General features: G+C 45.8%; 1 protein-coding gene across 1 annotated transcript in view; it reads left to right on the forward strand.

The window, feature by feature from the left end:
* LOC147692680 (F-box only protein 27-like) overlaps positions 1–18,051 on the forward strand; it is a 294,364-nt gene that overhangs the window by 242,608 nt on the left and 33,705 nt on the right. The window contains exon 7 of the mRNA XM_086938860.1: positions 17,184–17,279. Within this exon, the coding sequence (XP_086794986.1) occupies positions 17,184–17,279 (96 nt within the window). The remainder of the gene's footprint in view (positions 1–17,183; positions 17,280–18,051) is intronic.

Consider the following 18,051-nt stretch of genomic DNA (forward strand, 5'->3'; position numbering starts at 1 on the left):
AGTCGAACGCGCGGTCCATGTCCGCCAAAAAAAGGGCGGCTTGCTCCCCCAGCCTCCCCCAGGCAGATACCGCAACATGGGCGCTCCGAATATTATGACGAGTGGCCCGCCGAGGCATAAAGTCCACCTGGTCCAGGTGGACCAAATCCATGATGTGGGGTTTGAGTCGATTGGCCAAAGCCTTAGCCAAGACCTTGGCTTCCGTATTAAGCAGCGAGATCGGGCGATATGACGCGTAGGTCTCAGGAGGTCTACCCGGCTTCAGGAAGACCACTACCTCCGCGTGCCGCCAATCCTGAGGGAGCACTCCGCTTTCACACGCCTCCTCCACGACCGGACGGAGGTGTGGACCCAGCAGCATGTGAAATCGCCGGAAGAATTTGCATGGGAAGCCATTCGGGCCCGGTGCCTTTCCAGGGTTCAGCTCACCCAGGGCCGCACCCAATTCGTCGTCAGTCAGGGGTATATCCAGGCGATCCCGTACCTCGTCCGAGACCACCCGTGGAGGAAGATCATCAATAAAGGGCTGGACTACATCCGCCGCCAAGCATTCCTGGGAGGCATAAAGCCCCTCATAATATACAGCAAAGCTCTCTGCAATCGCTTGGGGTTCGAGTATGGGTGCTTCCTTGAGATCCAAAATCCGAAGCAGCGGCTGAGTGTGGAGAGTACCCTGACACAGGCGGTGTAACATCTTACATGATTTGTGCCCCCCCTGATACACTCTGCTACGAGTAGCCATCCAAGCCTGCTTAGCCTCCTCCATCAAAACGGCTGTATATTGCTGTTGGGCCAAGACCAGCTGTCGTCTAGCGGGTGTGAGAAGTTGGCCTGGTATATGATGTTCACTATTCTAGTTAGCACCTTGCACCAGTCCAAACAACCCTTATGGTGATGGTTGTAAAGTCAACCTTATAGACCAGCTATCCTAGTGGTAGCATGGACAAATCAGTCTTAGGCTAAACTCAAGAGGGCATGTGAAGCCAGCTGTTTTACCATATGCAATCCCTTTAATACCAAATGAAAGGACACCACACAAGTTATATATTCAAAATAGATATGTATTTATTTCTAAATCAATCCCCTGAACTCTTTATGAGCACAGAAGCACAAGCGCATAACAAGTAACTTAATATAACATACAAAAGTTGCACAAATATGGATAGGCCCTGGTGGCCCGCTAAACCATATACTAAAAAAGTGGTATAAGAACCACGTCACAAACAATGGTAAGGCCTAGGGCCTTGAGAATCGCTGGGGCTACCCTTGGCTAACAATGGTTAGGGAGCAGGAGGCCCACGGGATGCGGGTGCAGTGTCTAAATGCACACGCGTGCACACATAGAAGTCAATGGGTGCGTAAAGTTAGAAAGTTAAAGGTTTGGGGGTCTTCCGACTGGACTAGAAGCTAACCACTTGAAACTAGGACACTAGGAGAATTACTCTTTACAGGAGCACCGCAGTACTCGCGTTACCTAACCCACAGGAAGCTGGTGCATAGGTCCCAAAGTGTGTCGGGTTTCGTCGTTGAGTTCTATGGAGCCTTGGAGAAAAGATGCTGCAGGCGGCCAGGAGAAAAGAGTCCGGGTGGATCCAAGGGTGGATCGAAGATGAAGAGGACCTGAAAGCAGAGGGGACAGAGTCTGGGTCACTAGCCAGTGACCAGGATGGAACCAGGAAGGAACCAGGAGATGTCGCGAAGCAATCAGGTGCTGATGGGAAGCTTGTCTCTGCAGCCACGTGGACCAGGAGGCGACGACGACCAGGAGTCAGGCACGGACTGTCCCACGAAGGCTCTCACTGTCGGCGGTGTCGGCTTCAGGATTGGAGACAACAAGCCTTGGCAAAGGCAACCCACGCAGGATACGAAGTAGGCTTTTTACTCAGATCAGCAAGGTCTGAGGGGCTGCTTCTTTTGAGGGAAGCAATGGCCAGTCTGGAGCAACTAGACCAGCGGTGTAAATTCAAAGATTCGTCACCAAGATGGCCACTAGCCAACGGGCAAGTGACCAGACAGGCGCGTCGAGCAGGAAAATGCAAAAGGGCCCCACGCAGAACTCGTGTAGGGTGCAGGGCTGATCTTTGGTGCAGATGCTGCTCGGGGCTTCTCAATCCCCAATGCACAGCTTCGAGGAGGCCTCGGGTCCTGCACAGTTAGCAGGTCGCAGACTTTTCAAGATGGCCGGTCCCACGTCTCTCGTCGCCTCCACGGGTCTCGGCTTTGCAGGGACTGTGGATCAGGCTGTTGGATGTCGGGAATCCGGTTCTCGTCAGGCTCTGGGCTCGGGCTCCGGTGGGAGGCAGCGGCAAAGCAAGCCGTTGATCGCTGGGTGGAGCCTGCTTGTGCAGGTGGTCACTCCTTGACCACAAGGGAGATTCTTCAGTCGTCTTTTTCAAGTAGATCGTCGAAGGTCCAGAGTTTCGTTTCACAGTTTCAGTCAGAATTAATCTAAAGTCTTGGGACTCAGCTCCTACCTATATACCAAATCTATGGGCTGGATTACCTGCTAGGTCCCTCCTATGGTTGGGACCAGGGAAGGGGGGGGTTACACCCCTTTCCCTTTGTCCAGTTTCGCACCAGAGCTGGGGCTGGAGTGCCCCAGCACCGGTTTGAGCTGGACTATGCATGGGACATCTTGTGTGCCCCAGGCAGTGTCTCATTTATTTCAGGCCTCCTTGCCCCAATACACAAAAGCCTGTCTGGGGTGGTACTAGCACCTCCCAAGGCAGGAAAGCTATTGTCCAAGCCTCCCTCGCTGGAAGGACTCCCAGCAGCAGGAGGTCAGACTTGTGTCTGTGGCAGCAGCATCCATTTTGTGATGCTGAGGCACTGGTTAACTTTAACCGGGAATAGTAGGAACAAAATGTCTTCTCCCTAAATGCTACCCCCGTCGCCAGAACTGGCGAGGGGGTAGTATTCCAAATCGTATGACACCTTACTCGACATGTTTTGATAAAGCCAAACCATAGTTAGCATTTAACCACGAGGTTCATAATGCACTGAAGAGTATATGGAAAGGCAATATCCTAGAACAGCTATAAGGACATGGTTCCGAAAGCTTCAGGCAGGCTCAATTCATGCTAGAGCACCATCTCACATAAAACCAAGCACTCTACCTCCAGGATTGTTAAGGCCTGCCATAGGAGTGACTTATAGGTGTATATGTGTCTAGATATAAGGTTAGATATAGGTATACTATATCTAAGCAAGGGGTGATTACACGACCTTGCCCCAGCTGAGTGATCAGCCAGTTGTGTCAATGTGAATGGCCAGCCAGGGGTGGCATAATACATGCTGCTGCCCCTGGTAGGCCTTGGATGCACCTATGCCCTGGATACCTATAGTACACTGTACAGGGACTCATAAGGTGACCCAGTATCCAATTGGTAATGCACCTAAAGTGCATTGTAGTGAAGTTAGAGAGAGAGCAGCTGGGCTGTGGGTCTGATTAGCAGGCCCACAGCCACATTAAGTCGAAAACCAGTGAAGCAAAAAGTGGGGTGACCATAGGAAAGCAGACCCTACTCTCCTACAGCGGGCCCCCACCCACCTATCGGCTCCTACGCTCCAACTCCTCCAGGGCCGTCTCGCGCTGCACTAAGGCCTGTCGGCGCTCCGTGCGAGCCACCGTGCACCAGGGAATGTCCACCCCTCGCAGAGTGGGCTTTAGAGCCTCCCAAAGGGTAGTCGGGGAATCAACAGAGCCAGTGTTTGAGGACAAGTAGTGATCCATTTCTTTGGCCATACTGTCCTTGTAGCCCTCCTTCAGCAGGTGCCACCCAGACAGCCGCCACCGAAATGGCTGCCTAGCCGGCCTGACGCTAAATGTAAGAGCAACCCGGGGAGTAGTCGGACAGTGCTCGTGGCAAGATATCAACGGACATTTCCCTATGGGCCAACCCCCGTGGAACAAAGAAGTAGTCCAACCTAGAAAATGAGTCATGGACAGTGGAAAAATATGTGTATTCCCTACGTGAGCCATGTTTATTGCGCCAGGCGTCAGTCCAGTCAAGACCCGTCACCAGGGCATGTAGTTTGGTGGAGGGACTCCCCCACTCGCCCTCTCACCCGCCGCCCCACTCCGCCACCTATCGCTATCCAGATCCATTACGTCGTTCAAGTCCCCCCCTACTATCGAGAGGGCTTCAGGAATGGCACACCAGAGGGACAGGAGTTTCTCCACTAACGGCCACTGTAGTGGCGGTGGGGCGTATACACATCCCAGGGTAATTCTTTCCTCCCCTACCCTGCCCTGCACGAAGACATACCGGCCCTGCGGATCAGCCCAGAGCCTGTCATGTACATAGGACACCTTCCGGTGTATAAGGATGGCAACCCCCCTAGATCCCCTCGTGAAGCCTGAGTGGTACACTTGGGCAAACCCAAACCGTTGGAGAGATAATGCTTTGGTTCCTAGTAAATGAGTCTCTTGAAGCAGTAGGACATCAGCCCCCGCCCTCTTGGCGTATTGGAGAACCGCCCGCTTCATTTTTTCAAACCCCCTGCACATTCCAACTCAAGATACGCAAGGCCCCAGGGCCTACCCACCCTCCTGTCTCAGCAGTAGACATATCACAACATTGCAAAGCAGACTACATGTGTCCCCACGACGCGGCATGTAGAGAATGTAATAGATACACAGCCGCACAAAAAGCGCAAACAAACCCCCAACCTTCCCCTTCACCCCACCCCGTGAAAGCACCTGTCTCGGTCGGATTGCGGCCCAGCCCCCAACGGGGGAGCAAGCACCACACCCTCCAATAGATCCCCAAGCGATTGCCCATGGGAACGGGGCTCTCACTCCCTCCCACCCACACCTGTGGGGTCAGGCTCCCAGCCCATATAAGCTGCGCACCTGAGCATCCATGAATACCATACATACAGTTTTGTGGAACAGTCCCAAACTTTATGACTCGTCCAACTGCTGTGACGATGCTGGATCTCCTGGCGAGACACCGAGCCAGGACGCGAACTGCGCCCGGACCTCGATCGCCTGCGATGACGCTGCTGACTCCTGAGCCCCTCACGGGCCCTCCCACTCAAAGAGGAGTCTGATTCTCCCCCCCCGAGCCTCGTTGACTCGGATTTTCACCGTTTCATCCGTCCAGTGAAACACCTCCTCCGGCGTATCGAAGAACAATGTACGGGATTTGTAGATTACACGAAGCCGTGCCGGATAAAGCAAGGCATACTGAAGCTTGAGACCGCGAAGGTGAGCCTTGGCAGCCAGGAAGGATTGGTGCTGCTGCAGCACCAGCCGCGTGTAATCCGGAAAAATGAGGATAGTTGCGTTGTTGCACGTGAGAGAGGCCTTCGCTCGCGCCTGCCGCAGGATAGAGTCCCGATCAGAGTAATTCAGAAATTTGGCAATAATCGGTCGCGGGCGTGCACCTACTAGGGGTTTCTGCATAAGAGTCCGGTGGGCCCTTTCCACAACAAAGCAGCGTGAATTCGGGGGCAGCCAACCCTCGAACCATTGGGCCAGAAAGCGCACCACATTGTCCCCTTCACAGCCTTCCGGAAATCCCACAAAGCGGAGGTTATTCCGTCGGGCATGTCCCTCCGCGTCCTCGACCCTCATGGCCAGGCCCTTTTGTATCTTCTCCATGGCCGCCACCTTCTTTTTCAAAACGGACACATCATCCTCCACCTCGAATATTCGGGTCTCCGCCCCAGTGATCCGCTCCACCACATTCCACAGATCCTGACGGAGCAGCTTGACATCCGCCCAACAGCTCCAATCTTGGCGCCCAACATGTCCCGGGACTGCGTTATAGCTGCCAGCAAGGCAGCATTATCCGGTGTGGCGGCCTGCGAACCCCCCCCCCCAACCCCCCCCCCCCCCCAACCCCCCCCCCCCCCCCCGCTGCCACCAGCCCCCTGGCCCGCCTCAGTAAATTTGTCCAGGGTCCCCTGCTTAGTGTGGCCACCTCCAGCATGGCCCCGCGTCATCATGCCAATATGGGTCGCTCCGGGCCGTGTGCACCCCTCTTTTGATACCCGAAGTAATCATGGTTATCGGGTGATTGGCTGCCAGGTCTCAGCTGTCCTCACCTAGTTTTAAAATCATACATATTTCCCCCTCCTGCATGGTCGGGGGCAGTAGACCCTGATCAAATGCCTCTTCATATACCTAGAGCAGAAGCAGCACCATCTTTCCCTAGTACATCTGGTAAAATTCAGATTGGAATCAGTCTGTCTTCGGCGCCTTGGCCCCAGGCTGCACCCGCAATGCTTCATGTACCTCTTCAACCGCCACCTGGCTTCAAGTTCCCTCAGCCCTGCGGCGCAGGATTGCAAACCAAAAGTATGACTTTTGTACTGTCCCTATTACTACATTAATAGGTTACTTGAGGCCACAGTTCTTAACCTTATTCCAGACCAAACCATATAGGGCACATTGCTAGATTTCACAGTGCTGAACTTGAAACATTTCCTGATTCTCAAAATCTTATTTAGCAAATGGGCACGTTCAAAAGTATAACAATTAGCACATAGAAATAATGACCCTGTTGGCAGTGTTGTGTTTCCTTATAAGATTCCATACATTCCTTGTTAGCAAGTATTTCCACCCAGATTCTCCCATTCCAGGCCTAGCAGATATTAGAATCTGCCTATCCGAGATTTATTCTAAGCCTCTGAAGCCTGGTGCATGGTGGACCGAGGGTGTTCTTGCAGTGCATCATAAACCAATGTAATGCTGCACTCCTAGATGCCCAGGTTCTTCCTGCGGGGACCAATCTCATAGTCTCAACACCTCACTCTGAGTTAATCATGAAAGTGAGACTGCTAATGGTTAATTGGAAACCATCTGGGCAACAGCCTGACTTTAAACAAGAAATGGTACCACAGCAGAGTAATGTTCCGTCTCTTCAAAAAGGGGAGATAGTCCTGGGTGGTTAACATTCCCCTTCCGAAACAGGTACCCTTGGGGGGCACGACTGTTACAGAAAGGGAAGGGGGGGAGGGGGGTGCAGACGAGAAGACTGGGAAACAATACACAATCGCACTCACATGGCCGCTCATATATTTGTAATAGACCATCTGCCTAGGCGCGGGATCCAGTGTATGGGGGGGTGAAGATAATTATCTCTATACAAATGTTCCTCAAGGAATTTGTTTCAATACTTCAAATTTTTCATAACGTCACCCTAATTGGTGAACAAAAATATTTTTTCTTACACAGGGAATATGTTCAAAAATAAGTTGTATTAGTAGAGAGCAATCAATTCAATTCAAGTTCTTAGCAACACTGTCACTTCTACTATTTCACAGCTTTATAGTAGTGTAACACCCTTTTGTCAAAAATGGATTTCCAATATCATACATATTTTTTGCATATTTTTCATAAAACATCTCATAAATGTTTTTACATTTATGTACAAAACCCGGATGCCAACAAAATGCCAAATGTATGAAAAACCAAATACAAAACGGGTGTCAATATGTTGACGTTTCTGTCTTTCTTGGGTCCCGCGGATTCATAAGACCATTCTCAGGACACAGCGTTGCTCAGTATCCAGTCATATCTAAACAGAATAAAACAATACATACCCAAATGAAAAAAAACCTACAATCTAAAAATGTATATCGTCTACTCACACCTCAGTCCAACATCAGTGACCGGTCTACCAGGCATGCAAAATTTGAAATGACAGGCCTCCAACTGCTACGTGATATACATCACCGAAAAGTGTAGAAATAAAAAAACCTTATGCAGCCGCAGTGGTGTTAGGTATGCGCTATGTAAATAATACTTCTCTTCCAAGGGATACTCATCAATAGCTCTAAGCACTGAATAATACCCTCCGCCCACGGACCATATTTAAAACGACATATATAGACAAACCAGTACAGAGCACTTCCAAAACATATATATATATATATATATATATATATATATATATATATATATATATATATATATATATATATATATTTTATTTATTTATTTCACTAGCAAACTGACACTGACGAAGCTAGAGTAGCGAAACGCGTCTGTCAGGGGTGAAGGGGGGGTTTTGCAATAAACAGTCTTTAATCGGATTCCAGTGTGCTCGCCTTTTTTGACTTGGACAATTTGAAGTGTTGTGCAATACATATTTATATATACAAGCAGCCTATTATAGTTCCAATAGGCTAATATGCCAAAATTACATGATTTCTCATCGAATGAAACTAATTCCTCGTATAAATACTGTAATAGAGAACATACACTCCAATTGTGTACCAAGACAGTACTTTATTTTCAGAGAAAGAAACAGGTAATAGCAGGAAATTAGCCCATAGGCTGCATAGATGAAGAAACATCACAGCATTATGAAAAAAACTGGCACCTTGCCTTTAAGGCTTCCAAGAACGTGGACATTGTGCCCTAATACCTCTAGGATCCCCCTGCTCCCATCATGCACCACAGGTGACAGGTTAGTTCTTTTTTCCGGCTCCTTCTGTGAGGATCCTGGAGCTTGACCTCGTCAGTTTTTGATTATTTCTAGTCAGAAATTGATTCATTTCATCTTCGACATTTTTGCCTGCTAATAACTGTTTTTAGGTATTTTCTGACAAATTTAACAGCTATTTTCTGTCAGAAATGCCAGCTTTATTCAACAAATGTCCTTCCTGTAGGAAAAAATTGCAAAATCATACCGAAACTCTGTGTGCATCGTGTGTTTGCATTTTCACACAACCCAGAGAAATGCTATACTGCCAGCAATTCTCCAGAAAAACTCTGCGTGACAGGGAGAAGATTAGACTTCATGCCTTGCTGGAAAGAGGAAAACAGCATTTTAAAAGTGGACTTGAGTGCAATCCTGCCTTCAAAGAGCCCTTCTCTCAAGAAAAACAAAGAAAATGGCGTTGATCCGTGTCCTCAGCGTCAAACAGGAAGCAGATTCCTGATTGTTCACTGTCTAGATCAGTGGTTCCAAAACTCTTGACTCCTGAGGACCCCCATTGAGTCACCACTGGAAGCCGGGGACCCCCGAGCAATTTGTAGGTTTTAAATTTCAAACGTTAAAACAGTAATTCAAAAAAATGTAACACAAGTGTTCACACAAAACAAATACTCAAATTACTAAGGATTTAAGGGTCATATTTACAAGCCCCTATCACTATAGGAACATAACTTTTTGCGACGTTCCTGTGGCGATAGGGGCTTCACAGTATTTACAAGGCAGCGTTAAGCTACTTAAGGTGGCTTAACGGTGCCTTGTAAATAAGACCCCCTTTCACACAATGCTTAGCGTGAAAGGTGTGGGCAGTGGGTGTTGCGGTGGGCATTTCCCCTGCAACACCCATTGATTTTGACGCTGCCCCCTATTTACAAGGGCAGCGTAAATAGGAGGCAGCACCAAAATTAGGACCAGGGAAAACCTGGCCTTAACTTGGCGAAACAAGGAGAAATTCTTTATTTCTCCTCGTTTTTGTAAAACGCCTTGCATTGTTTATGTTCAGGAAGGTGATCCTTCCTGCACATCAACAATCTTAAAAAAAAAAGACATTTTGTAACTTCCATGTGTGCTGCATTAAGCAGCACACATAGAAGTGACAAAATGACATTTCAAGATTGTTGATGTGCAGGAAGGGGGACCTTCCTGTACATAAACAATCTTTCGCTGTTAAGTGTAGCGCCAGCGCAGGGGAAACGTAGGGCTGCACCATATTCTTGTAAATATGTTGCAGCTCTGCGTTTCTGAAGTGGCGGAGTGTGTTGTTAAAGCAAGGAGGATAACAACACTCTCCGCCACTTCTGCTGTATTTTATATTGTCACGTGTATTTCATTTTTTATAGCATCCCTCATACCATTGTAAGATGTCAGAGCACTTTACATCGTACGCATATAGGAGACAGTGAATCATACGTGTAAGTCAGTGAATAGAAAATGTTACATAAGGCAAAGGAGACTACAAGGAGTAGAATTCACATGTCATTCATACTGGTAGGTATTTTTAAAGAGTGCTTGGTCTGGAGAAGCACAAACTCAGGATTCAGAACATAACACAGTGGATAGCATTGACTTTAACAATTAAAATGTATTTCCACACAAATAACACTTTTTAGCAGCATCAGGATAATGAAAGACTGGGAAAAAACATAAGTCACTAACTTGTAACTTGCAGTTTGCAAGCAGCAGTTTGATGACAGTCTATAGGTCACTGTGCTAGATTACGATTGTCACTTATGAACTGCACAGAAACAAAAGAATCTCTGTGACAAAAGCAGTAACCCACCGACCTATGCAAATAAAATACTTTTTTTAAATGCATGGTACACTTTCTTTGCAGTAGGCATATTAACCCTCTGTGCTACATTAGATAAGTCAAAGCTGCCACTGGCCAAAACTCTCGTCTCTCTCCAGCAGGGACATTAATCACTGGCGTTATCTCGACACTTTAATTGTTCTTTGAAAACAAACTTCTAATTATACATTATACAAGATTATTTGCAGTGCTTTTGAGACTGCTGCCTGCGGACACCCTGGGAATGTGTCAGGGACCCCTGGGGGTCCGCGGACCACAGTTTGGGAAACACTGGTCTAGATCGATGTCGGAAAAGCAAGTAAGACATGCAACAACGTTGAGGGACAGATAGCCGTTGAAGCGACGAGAACTCCCGTCACCGAAAAATAAGTTGACGTCGAGGCATACTACTTCAGGCTCGAAGTACGTTGGTCAGACAACGTTAAAACATCCATCGATGTCGAGGCTAGATCGCCTCTGCCTTCGCGAAGGTCGGTGTCGAGAGGTTTGACAGCAAAGACACTGCCGCAAGCCTACAGGCTGTCAGAGGTGGGGACTCCACCGCTGTCACAACGAACGCGGTCAAAGAGGTCGACGTAGAAGACACCACAGAAAGTCCATAGACTGTTGACTTGGAGGACTCCATAATGGTCTTGTGGACAGTCGACGTCAAAGAGACTGCAATCGAGGACATCCTTGCACAGACAAGATCCCTCAAGTGTCTCCTTGCAGGAGCGATCGGAGGTGGCACATTCTGTGTCGTTGGCGAGTCATCGTTCAATGTTGAGGGAGAAAAACCCTGCGGTCACTTCAGGAGAAGTACCAGAAAGCCGGAGGTCGATGTCGAGGAGCATGCATTCGACGTTGAGGGAAGGGTCATCATCCCCTGGTATTAACATCATACAGATTACACCGAAGGGATCTCCGGTTCCGGGAGAGAAGACTCCTCCTGTCAATCTTTCTTCAAGATGGCTAGAGAGCAAACAACACTGGGAGGTTGAACACAGAGGTCCGGGCTCAAATTTTAATAGTAATAGTAATACTAGTTTACTTAATGCTATTCTTCCCAGTACCGAAAGTAGTAGCATGTCCCAGAACTGTATAGACCTGCGAGGCCTACTAACACCCTACCCCCCACAACATAGTTAAAGAGCATTTAAGAAGCACTTAGTAATACAAGAGAGGTCTGGAGTTGCTTCAAAGTTAAGTATATGTTCTCGTCAGTGTTTTATAGGTACCCTTGATGTATGTTTATTCCAGAAAACCTGTGTTGGGTCAATTAAGTTGAGAAGGCTTCTAGACATTGTGCAAGCCGTCAACCAAGGGAGATGGGGTTTGAGTGAATGACAGCTTGCAGACATTGTTGACAGTGCTATCAGCACCTAAGGTGGGAGAGATCCCCTCAACAAGTTAGAATTTGCTTTACGACATCCTTTTCTCAGTAAGCTCCCTATTGATAGAATTCATTAATATTTGCAACGATTTGCTCACAAAGTATCTGTTAGGCAATGAGAAATTAGAAATTCAACAATAGGGCTAGTGTTCCTGAGAAGATTCGAGAGGGGGAGAGAGAGGCGCAATATCAGAGCGTGGAGAGTGCCTATGCCAGAGCATTGTAACTGGCAAATCAACAGGACCGTTTTTGTTGCCCCCAAACACCACCTAGAGCAGAGGTCTTCAAACCTTTTGATGCTGAGAACCACTTGCCCAAATATTTTAAGCGTAAGGACCAACTCCTGACAAAAATGTCTAGAACTTGGTCCTCCTCATCTTTACCAACTATCGACATCCATTAACGTCTCCAATTCCCACAGCAAATTTACATTGGGGAATAAAGAAAACCAGGTTTAGCAAACCAAACATCAGTGTTCGTGGTCAAAGGTGTGCCTAAAACAAAGAGCCTCATTTATGAGGCATTGACGTAGGGCAGCGCTGCAAGTCTTCTTGCTGCACAGCCCTACGCCAATATGAATGAGCAGGTATGCACCTTATTTATGAAATACAGGGCATTCCTGTCCTTTCCCCAAGCGTTGGCGCACAAATTGCTGCCTAACGCCAACATAGGCAGGATTGTTTTTGTGCAGGAAGGGGCACCTTCCTGCAAAAAAAAGAATCCGGAGAGGGGTTTTCCTCTTTCTATGTGTAGAATTGAAAGAAAAACACACATAGAAAGAAGAAAAACCAGGAGAAATGAAAACATTTCCCCTCGTTATGCCTGCTGAAAGGAGGCGTAAGGTTTTGGCGCTGCCCCAGGTTTACATGGTTTTACAAATCTGGGGCAGCGTCAAAATCCATGGATGTTGCGTGGGAACACCCACTGCAATGCCTATGGAACGCCTACTTAACATAGTGTAAGTCAACGAAGCAAACTGCGTTGCTTTGTATTACTCCATACCTATGAGGCTATTTAAAGCCACGCAAGGTGACTTTACGTCGCCTCATGGGTATGATTGAGACGCTTTGGCCGCCAAAGCTTAAAAAAAAGTGATGCTCCAGCAGTTCAAACCTCTCATAAATCAGCCCCAAAATATTTTGTTCGTTTTTTAGGTCTTTCACCATCAGGTAGCTACATATAAATTAATGGGTAGCTTAAATGGAAAATAAATGTACTCAATGGGAAATGCACTGTCCTACATTATTACATCTCTATTAATGCACTTCGGAGGTATGTGTGAAACCAGATACACACAGAATTAAATTTGGTTGGCGCAGTGGAGAATAATGACTTGTGTATTTTTAGTGCTGTGAGGTCACAGCCTGTGAAAGAAAGCACAGTGAATGTGTACGTTGTTATTTTATACCTGCATTAAACGCATTCTAATATATACTGCTACAAACTGTGCAAATAATTTAGGATAAAATGGAGTTTCCAAAATGTAGATTTGAGTAACATAAGACCATAACTAATGTCCCCTCATCACCTCCCCAGGGGTACTAAGCACTGTGTAAATACAGTTATGGTTAAAAGCATGCACTTCACAGCCCAGTTGTTAATTCCTTGCACCACCATGCAAAAAAACACATCTTTGCCATCACAATGCTTGGAGTGATTCAAGCAATTAAAGCCAGAATCACTCCCAAGCACCCTTTACATTTGCAGATTAACTCCTAGCGCTCATTTGCATGTCATTCAGGCAAGCAGGCACCCTGGCATTAAGACTTACTTGAAGGATTGTTTTACCAGGCCTCTTCCTTTTACAGTGCATGAGACTCGATTAACTTCAGCTAAAGCTCGGAATGAAGCGTCCGGGTCTTTGTCCAAATCGAAAAGCACATTTTGTATCCTAGGCATAAGTTAGGCCTGGAAATGCGAGACCCCCTTCCCAGAAGTCCACGGCCCCCTTGGGGGTCACGCCCCACAGATTGAAGACGGCTGCCCTAGAGGGTGTTGTGCTTCTTCATTGGGTGGTGCTCCTCGTTGAGCCAGTGCTGCAATGCCCAACGGGTCCCCCGAAGGGTCGCTTTGAACTAGCTCCTGGTCCCCTAGTACCCCTTCTCTTACACAAGGGGTCTCTAATTTGAAATGAGAAATGGGAGCCTTTCTAAAGGATCTAGGGCTGACCCTGAGCTGTGAGTAGCCTCCTCGAAGATAGTACATTGTAATTTTAATGTAGATGCTTGACATCCAGAGGGCTAGGATAAATTGAAAGACAACTTTTGGGGCAGTTACTGTTTAGGTGCCTAACACCACCAGATTGAGGGATCAGTAATCTTGTGCTAAAAATAATCCTGGGTATGTAATAACTGAAATCTTAGTTTCCCCTGCTCCTATGACATTTGAATGAATTTATTTTTCAGTTAATAAATGTGAGACTGTTCATAATGAGTAGGTGCAATCCGATCACATTCCTTTGACCCTATCCGTTACCGAGAATATTTGCGATAATATTGCATGGACAACATACCTTGAAGTTAAAGTGTACATAGTGCTATATCTACCATTTGTCCATTAAGGTGCACTTGATTTATGCCTACCTGATGTCATGGAACATAACAGGTATGAAACATTCTGTCATCCTCAGGAAGAGTAGGTCCACCTGAAAAGCTTAAGAAGTGGTATAACCAAGACTGTACAGCAAATAAGTGATGACTTCAGTTTTGTTTTATAGTTAGCCCGCAAGGGTTGCTGAATGTTCAAAATAAGATGTTGAGGGACTTGAAAAGACTGGAAATGGAAGAGCAAGCATGGGACACGTTCACAGCTATGGTTGTTCCTAAGGGTAGAAAGGTGCTTTGCCTGCTTGTGTTGTGGCCATGGATGATGCCTCTGACCTGAAGTGCGAATAACCAAACATGAACCTTTATAGATGGGTATCTCTCTTTGGGTAATTTTCTTTGGAAGCTGCTTCAACATGCCAAAGTGTTTAGAGTAATAATTCTGATGCCTGGTTGCCACTTTCTTCCTTCGCCCTGACCAACATTGAGCAGTGCTTCGGTAGTAGGACCTCCATATTTCACCTGGCCTGAATATAATGTCTGTCATGCTGCATTCATTAAGTGTGCATTAGTGTGCCTCACGAGTGTATCAAACTGTCGCCTTGGGGAAACCTCACCTTTCTTTGAGGTAGGCTTCGATTGGTTCCATCTTCAAAAAGTGTAATAGAATAGATCCATTTTGCTGCCAAAGGATCACTCTCCTCTGTGCCCAGTTCAAACTGCTTTTCTTCTAGCTAGAGAAAAAAAATTGGATTATTGAGAGAGCTCTTTTTTGAATGATTTTGAGGCCTAGAATTGTTTAAGATATTGGTACAATCGATTAATTCTGTAATATAGGTTGTATGTGACCTTTGCTGAACAAATACTGACGAAATCATCATTGAACTTGGCTTTGTTAGATTACCATGTTTATAGTTTGATTTAGCGTGACCTCATGGACCTCTCCGAAAGATATTGGGGGGGGGGGGGAGGGCTGGGGTCAATGTACCCATTGTGGAGGCATTGTGCACTATTTACATTGCCATCTAGGCAAATTTGTGTTTCTCTTTTCGTGGCCGCTAATTCAAGACTCTCTTGTATTTGGCAGGGTTGTGTTTAATACCTTTTATTTTTAACCTATAGATTACTGCTCTAGAAGCATCTGGGGACAGTGGAGGATGTTCAGTTGCTGGCTTAGTGGAAATATGAGTGTTTCTTTTAAAGGATAACCCAGGCCTGCATGGCACGAACCACCCTTGAAGTAGATTCTGCTTACCTGAGAGAATACTGTTCATCCAAAAACCGTCAAACAAACCTAAAAACAAAGACCGTGACCTAGGAGGAAAATGCTGCCTCGCTTCTAGAGCTTGTATCAGCCTCAAACATTCTAGACTTTAAATATGCCGAAGCTGAGTCTTGGATGCAGAATATTGTAGGAGTTGGTGAGAAACGGCCACAAGTAGAGGTCAGATTCCTAATGTTCAGTTGTAGTTATTGTCAAGGAGTCATGAGAGTCCTGTTAATCTGAGGCATAGCCATATCCATGTCGGTTGCTGAATTGTATGGCTTTGAGAAAACTAACATAGCTATTTATTTCAAAGAAAATGTTAAAATATTGTTCAGACTCAACCCTCCATCCCACAGCAATGCCCCACTGAGACATCACTGGCTGCTGTGAGTAACCAGGATAGTAACCCTGCCCCCTCGTAATTTTTGCAATACAGATCTTGCTAGGGGAAAGATGCTCCTAAATCAAGTTCTTGCAACAGAATGATCTATAAAACCACGGTAGCACCCAAGCTGCAGATATTTTATAAAAAACAAACAAAAAAGCAGGGGCTAGGATTACTCAATCTGTAATCTGTAATCCCTAATGGTAAAAGTTTATATATTATCTAAACTTATTGCATTGCTCCGCCACTGTTCTGGTAATATCGCCCAGGAAACGATGATACAGTTCTTATTCTGCCGCATATTTCAGAGGCTCTTTAAATCGTGGCTTACCTCTGTAAAAGAGGGATGTAGTGTAGAAATGATTCTACTGTCACTACAGTTCGTGTTGAACTAGTGATCCTATAGGAGGCTTAGGAATGCCATACTGCTGTCATTACTAGGTCACGGAAGGAGTGAAGACAGTGCCTAAAAAGACTTGAAGAGGAACCTATTAACTGATTCTTTTGTTTAACCTTGTTATGTCTTTTTTATTTCTGGAGTTTCATATTTATAGATTCGAACACAAGGAATGTTGATGTGATGTTTTACGTCAGAGTCATCTTGTTTGGCACATTTCTAATGTATATTAATAAGAAAGAATCACACTTTTTAAGAAAGAAGTAAAAGCTATTTTTATGGCCAAATACACTTGACCTATTAGCGTGGATTTGGAAAGACCCTACTCCGACCTGTATTACTTTGTTCGAACTCTATGACTATGTATTTCACCTGAATTATTGTCGCTGCTAACTATCTACGCACACATTTAACTCGCTGTTCGAACTCTATGACTATGTATTTCACCTGAATTATTGTCGCTGCTAACTATCTACGCACACATTTAACTCGCTGTTCGAACTCTATGACTATGTATTTCACCTGAATTATTGTCGCTGCTAACTATCTACGCACACATTTAACTCGCTGTTCGAACTCTTTGAATATGTATCTCACCTGTATTATTGATGCTACTGACTATCTATGCACACATTTAACTGTTATATTTGTATTATTGGTGTGCTGTACTACTTATGTGTAACCCCACTCTCTTGCTGGCATTCCCAGCCGTGTAAAGCGCTCTGATATCTGCAAAGATCCTGTTCGCGCTATATAAAACTTTCAAAATAAATAAATAAAATAAATTGCCATTTCCATCTGTTTTAATTAGACTGTATTGCAAATCGCACTCTGGCAGGAGGGGGTTGTTTAGTCAGGCTGAGGTGGTTGTGTTTAAGGTTATTGAGGCTGTTGTGAGAGTGATTAAGAAAGATGAGATGATACAGGCTCTAAAGTTAAATCCTGTGCTTCTCTTTAAGCTGGTGTGAGAAGTGGCAAATCATTGACCTGCTGCAAGAAGGATTGTGGAAGGAGCTTCTTGATAATCACAAGCCGGAAATCTGCATCTCTGATTGGTGAGTCTCTTGCAGCCTTCATCTTCCTTACATTTGATTTACTTGCCATGTTTTCATATACAATAATTAAACTGAATATTAGAGACTTCTCGTCCAGCTGTTGCTCTTCCCTCCCTTCAGGCCTGGCATCTGTACTTGAGATACCTGTTGATTGTGCTGTCTCCGCTTGCTTCGTCATCTATTAAAATTAATATTCTTATACTCTCACTTCAGGCCTCCCGACCTCTTCTCCTTTATGTAGACGTGTTAAATTGTTACTATCCTTACGTATAGTGGTGCATTTCACAAACATTCTTTTTAGGCAAAAGTGTAAAAGTTTCACCATTTGAGTTAATGAAAAATCTCACATGATTTGTGCACATATTAACCTGGTTTGAGTATAAAATGTCTTTTAGAGAGACATTTCTCCTCAGATAAGAAATGTTCTTCTCAAACTAATCCCCTGCTAGAATCTCGTTTGATAGAAAAATGTTACTTGTGATGCTGGTGAAATTTAGTGGTATATGTGTAACTATGTGAAAATTATGTGAAGCTCATAGAAATAGTTTTGCACATCCCAACTTTTACCCTCCAGTTAGACTGCTGCCCCTGTAATGTGGGAAATGCCTACTCTATTTGCCACTGTGCGTCATGCAGATGCTCCCCTTGTTCTAAGTAGGGTGCTTCATGCAGTTGCTCCCCTTGCTTGTTAGTAGGTATTACCTCTTGTTTTCTGGTTTCCCCTAACTGCGCATCTTGTTTTCTGCATGCACACCTAATGCTGCCCTTTCCT

The sequence above is a fragment of the Lissotriton vulgaris genome, chromosome 9 (assembly GCF_964263255.1).
Source record: "Lissotriton vulgaris chromosome 9, aLisVul1.2, whole genome shotgun sequence".
Taxonomy (NCBI): domain Eukaryota; kingdom Metazoa; phylum Chordata; class Amphibia; order Caudata; family Salamandridae; genus Lissotriton; species Lissotriton vulgaris.